We start from the raw sequence: 10,052 nt of genomic DNA, 5'->3' as shown, positions 1-10,052 counted from the left end.
AATAGTTCAAGTGAGAGGTGATGAGGACCTGAACTCAGGTGATAGCTGCTTGAGTGGAGAAAGGGGGACACAGACAAGAAAATTATAGGTTCCCAGATTCATTCATTTAGCACTTATTCAGTGCCTATAGTGAACATAACACTGCATAAATTATAAAGTACCATTTAAGAAAAGGACCATTATTTTCAGTGACAAAATAAAAAATTAATGCAACAAAAAAGAGAAAAGGACAATCTGAAGATACTAAAATAAGACTGGTGGTAAGGAATTACAGAAAAGTCCTCTTTATGGTTGTTTTTTTTTTTTGCATTCAAATAAGTCAAAGAAATACAAGAAAAACATTATCTGCAACACAAATTAAAAGAGCTATTTTATTGAGAAACTTTCTGTAATATTGAGGTCACAGGTACAAAGATATTTTCATTTGATAAAACTGGCATATCCTTAATTCTAAAAATATTTTTAACATAACAAAAGTACTCTGCTAACCAGATCACAATGATCAACAGTTTTCTGTCAGTACTTTCTGTGCTAAAAGACGCAGTTTTCTGCTTCCCTTTATTTAAGAAAACTTATGCAGTAACTTGTGCAAAGATAAAACAATTGATTCTTAATTTAAATTTGAGATGCTTACATGCATGTGAGTTGGCATCTCAAATACTGCAAGTTTAAGTCGGTTCTTCCTGGCATAAGTTATATTTAAGCTTAAAATCAATCTAAATTCCAGAGCATTAAGGTAGTCACAATTAGAATGTAAAAAAACTAAGGTTTTCTTGCCGAGATGAATAACTGACAAAACAAAGTCCTCCATCCCCAAAATGTAATTTAAAACAAATGCAATAGCAAAGTGTTTAGATTTACTGTTTTTTAACATAAAGATTTAAAAGGGTATTAAAATGAGTCCTATTCACTTTTTTAAAAAAAGGATCCAGGTATAAAATAGAAAAAACTCATTCATATGGAAGTTAGATGCAATTAAATATAAAGAAACTAAACATTTTAAGTTAAATCAGCAGAGGGGTTAAATATTTAACATAAGGGCTTAAAAAGTAAGACAACTTGGGCATAATATTTTCTAGACACTTTTAAGAAATGATTGTTAAAGCTTATAAAATAAATAAAGCACAATGAATCAAGTAACTCAACGATAACATGATCACCGTTTTCTTTCCATCTTTTTTTCCTACTAATTTCAAACCAGGAATGATATTTTATAACTGCACACAGCATGAATAACTTAAATTTGTAGATGCTTAGGAATCAGCATGCCAAAAATCCAATTCTAAAATTTATAGCAGCATATTAGATTTGGCTTCAAAAATAGTTTAAAATATGTAAAAGGCTTTCATTTTTTATCTTTGTATCTCCAGGGCCTGGCACAATGCACAGCTTGTAAAAGACACATGATAAATGATTGTTGACATGAACCACTTCTTTCCTATCTTAATTTCTCTAAACAATAGTTCAGATGAGATGTGCAAAGATTTTCTGAGCTGGGATGTGCAAAATTATAAATATACATAATGTATATCGATAATTATGGTAGTAATTTTGTTGGTGTAATGTAAGTTAAACTGCTCTAATCATAACATGCACAAGTTAGAGACTAGAGTATATTTAACTTCTATTATAGATTTGTGGAGATTATCCCTTACCTTTTGATGGAAAAGCAAGAATAAGTGTACTTTAAAAACATAAACTCCAAGTCTGAATGAGCACCACTTCTCAAGAAATTGGGTGGTGGTAGAGAAATGAACAATTAGGAAGGCCTCTTAATAAAATGATTTTCAAAGTCTCTCCATGAAGTGCAATTGGTAAGTGCAAAGTATACATAATCATGAGATTTATTTACTGCTCAATATCCAACTGCAAAATTCAGCAATTTAGAGTAGTGGCTTATTTGGTTATTAAAATTATATTAAATAATTACATGCAAATCAATCATTAACAATTTTTGCCTAAACTGGTGATTATTGTATTCAATAGGAGCTCTAATAAAAGTGATATAGTAGGGGTAAATTGTAGGGTTTTGTTTGATAAAGTTTCCTTATGTGTTTTATGTGTATATTTTAGGTTTGGGGGGAAAGTGAGGTAGGGGATGATTGCTCGATTTCTACCTGTCTGTCCTGTAAGGATGCACCTGAATTAGTGCCTAGAGGACTTTCTGTGGGACTGTCCTGAAGAAATCGGTAAAACAAATACTCATCCCGAAATTCATATTCATTGTTAATATGCTGGACAACTCCTCCTTGTACCAGCCTGTCTCCATATAGCACTGCTTCACCACGATCAGAGGCAAGACCAACTTCAATTAGCCAGTTCACCAGGTCACAGCCACAGAAAGTTCCAGTAGAGGTCTTTGCACCACACCTGTATGTCAAAGGAATGATTCACCCACATGTTCTGTAAATCTGCTATCAGCACTACATAATAGGGGACAGGCAAGGAAAAATGGGGAAACAAGGAAAGACAGCATGATAGTTGGTATGTAAAAAAGTATGGTAAGAAAACTTTTGGATATTAGTGGTTCATTAAACTAAAAAATTTTAAAATATACTTCTGTTTATGAAAATAATTAAATTTAATACATGGAAAGCTATTCACAAAAGTGAATACTATAAATATGTGTTTAAATCATACAATAGCATCAACTTTTGTAATAGCTTGTTAGAGACTACTACATAAATTTTTTTTTTTTTGGGCAGGGCAATGGGGATTAAGTGACTTGCCCAGGGTCACACAGCTAGTAAGTGTCAAGTGTCTGAGGCCAGATTTGAACTCAGGTACTCCTGAATCCAGGGCCGGTGCTTATCCACTGTGCCACCTAGCCACCCCTAATACATAAAATTTAAATAAAATTTGTCCAATTATAAAAATATGAAATGTTTTCTTCAATACTGTAAACTACAGCAAATCAGGAATTGTTTTTCAGGTAATATATTTAATTAGAGACATAAAACTTATTTTACTAAAACAATGAGATTAAAAAAATGTAATTGGTATGACACTTTTGATTATTTCAACTGCATTACTAAAGCAAATGGATGGTTCCTCATGTCTCAGCAAACGAGTAAGGTTTATGGCAACAAGAGGAAAAAGAACCAAATGAGCCTGTAAATTTTAATACAAACATGTAATGGACATGAAGTACACTTAATAAAAGCATCAGTCAAGCAAAAGAACTGTTACAAAGCCAAAAAGGAGGCAGCAATCAAAGATCAAGGTGAGATGAGGAAAGCAGGTAATGAAAAAGAATACATTTAATTACATGAAGAGACCATTTTAAAAGTCATACAAAAAACACAAAAGGCTAATATGCATTTAAACATCTCAAGTAACATCACAATGAACACAAAAATGCTATTTCAGGTACATATAAGATGTAATACATCTTAATTTGTAAAGTAAATTTTAGGCACCTCAAACAAAACTTATGCCCCAAAAGAATGTGTGGTTGAACATCTATTCTTATTGTTAATTTTAAATACTCAATTAAAATCTATTAAGGTTCCTGGCACTCATTCAATAAAACAGACAGCTGCTGATGACTGTATGATGACATCTCACGGAGCCTTACAATGGGACAAAGGTCACTACCAGATAATGAAGTATGAAGCCTGCAAAAGGTGTGGTGGAACAGAGAGGGTTTGACATCCCCAGCTGCCATCGAGCTCAGTAGTCCTAAAAGGTAGCAGCAGCACTGCTTCCATAACTTATATAAAGGTGTCAAATGAAATTTTCTCCCCCAAATTTCACAAACCAAATTTTTCAACCTGTTGAAATTAATCATAAGTGTTATCTTTAAATGCTTTTTTGCAGTCCAGCTATCTGCCTCCCATAAAGGAAAACTGTTATACGGTCTATAAGACTGGTCTCTGATTATTTGCTTTTTCACTTTCCCCATTATACAATTTTTGAAACTGTTCATGGAAATATATTTGTCCTTCATACTTCAATATCAGAGGCTGAGATCAATTAATTGGTTTCCATAGATATATTACTGAGATACCACAGACTAAAGCCTAGGGCTTGAGGTGAAAAGCAGAGTAGTTGGTGTCAGGACTGTCATAGTTTTGAAAATTAAAAAAAAAAAGCAACATCAACAAGATTATAAAATTGTTTCTAAATTCAAAATCTTTAAACTTTTCTGAAAAGCAATAATAACTAATGTTCCTCAATTCTAATATCCTAATGTCTTGGTTCTCAGATCATGTTTCCACAGTTTATATGGAAAACCAAAGTTAGCAGCTTTCCCAAACTATCTAAATAAAAATGGTCTACATATGTTATAGGGATTTTGTTTGACGGATAATCCCTCTCTCATATACACTGGCTCATGGACCAAGCATTTTTAGTTTACATACACAAGTCAATGGTATTACTTAATCTGAAAGGTGGGTCCAACATTTCATATTTTAGTTAACAGGTTTCTCTGTATAGGCATTAGCCCACCTTCTTTCCTTGACAATGCTTCGGGCACAGAGATCACGGTGATAATGGACAAACTGTTGACAGGTCATTCTGATCTCCTCAGGAACAGGGGATGATCCATTTTCTGCTGTTTCTTTATTACTCCACAGGAATTCCAATCTGAAAATCAAAACCAAAGAGGGTATGGGTAAGGGAAGACAGAAAACACTACACAGGGAACCTATTTCTTCACAGAAACATTGTTGTTCAGCAGCAGTTGTCATCTACCTGGAATACCCATGTCACTCTGAAGCCAGAAGCAATGGTAATCTGTCTTCACTGACATTTTATTCCTTAAATATAGAAATAGAAAACAAATTTGGCATATTTGTGATTTGTCAAACTTCATTTTCCTTGGAATACTTTAAAAAGTCTATACAGAGATCAAAGATTTTACTTTAGCATTTTTGTGTAATAGGCAGGTTTCCTGTATATCTTGAATGTAAAACAATTACTGTGTGCCAGTCTTGTGGCCTACTTAATACTTAATCTGAATGATAATGAAACGGATGACTAAATCTACCATAAATGACTAAAGTCAACGACTAGTTGTATTTCTACATTTCTATGTCATGGGACCACCCAGACGGTTCTTTATTTAAAACTAAATGGGGGGAGGGGCAGCTAGGTGGCACAGTGGATAAAGCGCTGGCCCTGAGTTAAAATCTGGCCTCAGAAACTTGATATTTGGCTGAGTGAAACAATTTTATAGCCCAAGAGAATTTAGGAGGTTGTTAGGAAAGGTCTATCTCACTGAGGTGGTGGTCAGGCCTGGAGGGCAGCACAGACCATGCAGTGCAGGTCATGCCAGTTTGCCTTCTCAAGGAGGGGGAAGGGGAAGAAGAGAGGAAGACAATTTGGAACTCAAAATTAAAAAAAATTTAATGTAAAAAAATTTTGTTTACATGTAATTGAGAAAAAGTAAAATTAAGTGAAAAGACAAATGAGGACTAAGAACCTAATCTTATATCTTAAAACTTGATCTTGGCTTTCCTGACTATATATTACTTACTATATTATATATTATAACTATATATATTTTATATTATATATTATTAATATATATATTTCCTGACCTATATTACTTGGCTCAAATTTCACCATCTGCAAGCCTTGTCCCAGTCTCCTTCTGCCTCTTTTCCCACTCCTCCTGCCTTCTCTCTGAAATAAGATACTTTCTATTTGTGCTGTATAAATCTTCTATGTACATTTCTTCTGCATGTTAGCTCCCCCATTACGATGTGAGCTCCACAAGGGTAGAGACCATGATCTGTTCTTTCTTTGTGTCCTCGGCACTTAGCTCAGTGCCTGACAAAGAATGAACACTTTATGAATGTTTGTTGACCAATTAAAGCTGCCACTCTTAAGCATTTGTGAAGTCTGTAACATGTCCAGAGCCCTTATTATGCAGAGCCTTGGTAAGGGGAACTCTCTTAAAATTCCTACTTTTTACTATTTTTACCATGAAAACTACTGAGCCTAATAAAGTCCTATTATTCTCCACTTTCCATAATGGGAGTTTTCCTATTTATTAACTTCCAAACAAAAACATGATCTAAACTCAATGCTTGTGTCATCTGTAGAAAAGTGTCCATAACTAAGTTGATGTTTTATCAATCTTTGTAGAAAATTGTAGAATCAAAAATTTAGAAAAGCAGAATGAGTTTTTCTTGAGGAAAAAAGTCAAAGGTGCAAGAATCTAAACTGGTCTTGTTGAGGAAGAGATATGCTACAGAAATATCCATTATAGATGAGATAAAACCTCTTTACTATCTTTATATCTTTAAGTATATTTTAATTCAGTAACAGTTGGGTTTTTTTTTTTTACAATATCTAATAGTTCTTTTTAAAATGAAAATAATACTACTGGATTTATAATGGTTCCTTCAATACTTTATCTGTGGTTATTTAGTATAAACATATGAATGCAGATAATAATGTTACCATGTTAATCAGTTTCTGCCAGTAGGTATTAGGAGCCTAAAAACAATATCTTAAGGGAATATCTTCACCATTAACTTTATTAAAACAAATACACTAGGGGGAGCTAGGTGGCACAGTGGATAGAGCACCAGCCCTGGAGTCAGGAGTACCTGAGTTCAAATCTGCCCTCAGACACTTAACACTTACTAGCTGTGTGACCCTGGGCAAGTCACTTAACCCCAATTGCCTCCCTAAAAAAACAAAAAACCCCCAAAAAACAAAAAAACAAAAACCAGATATACTTGGGGCAGCTAGTTGGCACAGTGGATAAAGTACCAGCCCTGGATTCAGGAGGACCTAAGTTCAAATCCAGTCTTAGACACTTGACACTGGTTGGGTGACCCTGGGCAAGTCACTTAACCCTCACTGCCCTGCCAAAAAAACAAAACAAAACCCCAAAAAACCCAGATACACTTAAAAATTGAGTTTACCTTCTTTTGAAGGGTAGAATGATAAAATGTTTGTCTAACCCAAAGATTCCAAAGGAAATAAAACCCTGGTGAAAAAATACATATAGACAAAGTTACATATTTAGAACCTAGAAATAAAATTTCAAGCCAAAAGAAAAGTTAAGGCAAGCCACTGACATTCACTCCAGTGATCAAAAGAACATTTAAGAAGTAACCAGAAGGCAGTCTTTCAAGTTCTATGTCCTGAAAAAGAACAATTTGCTGCTTGCTTGTTCTAAGTACCTGGTCTTGCCAATCTTATTAAAAGACTTTGTGCCATTCCTCTAGAAGAAAGCAGAGGCTGAGGAAAGGAAGAAAGACTTCTGCTCCATGTAGTATTCCTGTTACTCTTCTCTGTACTGGGGAACAGAGACTGGTGAACACGTACAGTCAGATTGAATCAGGAACATATTTGGTAGTTTTTACCTCAATCTTAGAGTCACTGCTACTTGGGAGGGAAAATACGTAGTAGAAGTAACTGTTTCAAATCAATGTCTGGCTTCTGAAATTATTAAGGATACTATTAAATAATTTTCTTTATTTTATGTGTAGCTGTGGGGCAGCTAGGTGGTGCAGTGGATAAAGCACTGGCCTTGGATTCAGGAGGACCTGAGTTCAAATCTGATCTCAGACACCTGACACTTACTAGTTGTGTGACCCTGGGCAAGTCACTTAATCCTCATTGCCTCACCGCCCCCCCCAAAGTAACAGAAACAAAAAGAAAGGAAATATTTTATGTGTAGCTATAATAAAGACCTCCAGGGAAATTATTTGCTAAAGCGAATCCAATAAATTTATACTTAAGTTCAAATAGATCATGAGGTTCCTTGCCCCTGTTTCCATGACAATTCTTGCTTTCAAAACCAACATGGAAGATGAATTCAACATTTCTGGTTAAAATATTCAGAACAGGGGGCGGCTAGGTGGTGCAGTGGATAAAGCACTGGCCCTGGATTCAGGAGTACCTGAGTTCAAATACGGCCTCAGACACTTAACACTTACTAGTTGTGTGACTCTGGGCAAGTCACTTAACCCCCATTGCCCCACAAAAAATAAAATAAAATAAAATATTCAGAACACAACCTGGTAAATTCAATCAATATAACAATACATTTTAACATAGCTGATCACACAGTATGCACATGTGCACTTGCACTCATGCCTGCGCATGCACGCACGCGCACGCACACACACACACACACACACACACACACACCCCTCCCCGCCTTCAAAATTCCTAGTAAATAAGTACCTGCCCAAAATTAAATACAGCACAAAAAAACTGTAATTCAACATATAGTCTTCCAGGTTCCTGGTTGAACAGCCACCACAAACAACTGAAAAGATTCTGAAAGAAATAATAAAAAATATTTTTAAATGAAGAAAGCTATTCATATTACCTACCAGTATACAGTTACAATTAAACAAATGCCTTACATTTAAATCTACTTAATGCTTGAAAAGGAAAACTAAAGGGCAAAACAATATGAGAATATATGACCTTAAAAAAAAGGGGGGGGGGGACAGCTAGGTGGCGCAGCGGATAAAGCACAAGTCCTGGATTCAGGAGGACCTGAGTTCAAATCTAGCCTCAGATACTTGACACTAGCTGTGTGACCCTGGGCAAGTCACTTAACCCTACTGCTGCACTCCTCCCCCCCCCAAAAAGAAAAGAAAAAAAGAGACTATATGACCTTTGTATTTCTAGAAAGAGTTGAGACATCCTTTTGAGAGATGACATTTATACTGATGTCTATCCTAATTAATTCTGAAGGGGAAAGACACAATCTATATTATAGAGGTTTATATAAGACATCAGCACTGCTACTTGATGTAAAATTGGGCAGATTTTAAAATTTGAACTTCATGATGCAAAAATCAGATTATCAAGTTTGTAGTAGTATTCCTTGATCTTCTCTGATTATGCTTAAATGGAAAGCAGAATGTTACCAGTTGATATTCTACATAAAATGAGTATTGTTGGAAATACTCCTCTATGTTCATTCTATTTATCTCCATGTCTATAGCTATCTCAGAAATATAGTTATCCTGGGAAGATCTCTTGAAAAGGAGTAGTGGAGTCTGTCCATTAAGGTCAGCTAATGATCAGAAATTAGTAGTTCTGAAAAAAATGGTTAATTTTACCAAGATGAAAAGTTATTGATTATTAGGAAAATTCAGATTTTTCTCCAATTCTAGGTTCAAGGTCTTAAATGGATAAATAAGTATCCAAGCAGAACAAATTTTTTTTTTCAGAAATAGGATAGTAACAGTTTAAAATGAGCTACTACCAGGGAAGCTAAATGGCGCAGTGGATAGAGCACCAGAGTTCAAATCCAGCCTCAGACACTTAACACTTACTAGCTGTGTGACCCTAGGCAAGTCCCTTAACCCCAATTGCCCCACCAAAAAAAAAAAAAAAGCTACTACTTCTTCCCTCCCGCTTTTAAAAAAATTAGAAATTTAGGATTCTATATTGCCTGTCTATTACCATTTGTAGAAGTCACTAAGCTTTTGTAGCTGCCCAAATGCAATTTTTGCAAAATACTTAAGGAAAAGGACCCCAAATAAAAATAAAAGAAATATTTACAGCAAGTAAGCCGACAATAAGTAGTGAACACAGCAACACGTGTCTAGCCAGTTGTTTGTCTCCAATCTGTAGAAGCTGCTCTTCTTCCTGAGCTAATATGCATCTCTGAGAATTACATTGACTCACACAGTGCTCATCTAGAAAACATTAAGAATTATTTGTAATCAGAGCTTTTTATTTTTAAGGGATTTAAGACTGTTTAATGACTAAGCAAACTGTTACATGTACAAATACAACCCAAAGTCATAATAGATTATTTCACAAGAGCTCTGTGTAGAGAGTTCTTTCCTTCAAACTACAAAGCAAGAACAGTTTCCTTACTTCTTCCCACAAATTACATCTATCTGAAAAGCTACAAAATACTTGCCTTACTTATATTATTTAACAGTATAATTCTGAGACCATTTTTTTCAGTCTTAATAGTATTTTATTTTTTTCCAGTTACATGTAAAGATAGTTTTCAACATTTGTTTTTATAACATTTTGAGTTCCAAATTTTTCTCCCTGCCTCCCCTCCCACCTCCCCAAGACAGAAAGCAATCTGATATAGGTTACATATG

At 34.8% G+C, this 10,052-nt stretch overlaps 1 protein-coding gene across 1 annotated transcript in view; it reads right to left on the bottom strand.

Annotated features, from left to right (window-relative positions):
- Positions 1–346: 346 nt before the first annotated feature.
- The window catches only part of GPR155 (G protein-coupled receptor 155), a 62,499-nt gene continuing 52,793 nt past the window's right edge, over positions 347–10,052 (bottom strand). The window contains 5 exon segments of the mRNA XM_043992869.1: positions 347–2,370; positions 4,453–4,590; positions 6,885–6,949; positions 8,155–8,250; positions 9,493–9,629. Coding sequence (XP_043848804.1) covers positions 2,070–2,370; positions 4,453–4,590; positions 6,885–6,949; positions 8,155–8,250; positions 9,493–9,629 — 737 coding nt within the window. The 3' untranslated portion in view covers positions 347–2,069.

This window comes from Dromiciops gliroides, chromosome 3 (genome assembly GCF_019393635.1).
Source record: "Dromiciops gliroides isolate mDroGli1 chromosome 3, mDroGli1.pri, whole genome shotgun sequence".
NCBI lineage: Eukaryota > Metazoa > Chordata > Mammalia > Microbiotheria > Microbiotheriidae > Dromiciops > Dromiciops gliroides.
This window is presented reverse-complemented; position numbering and strand designations above follow the sequence as displayed.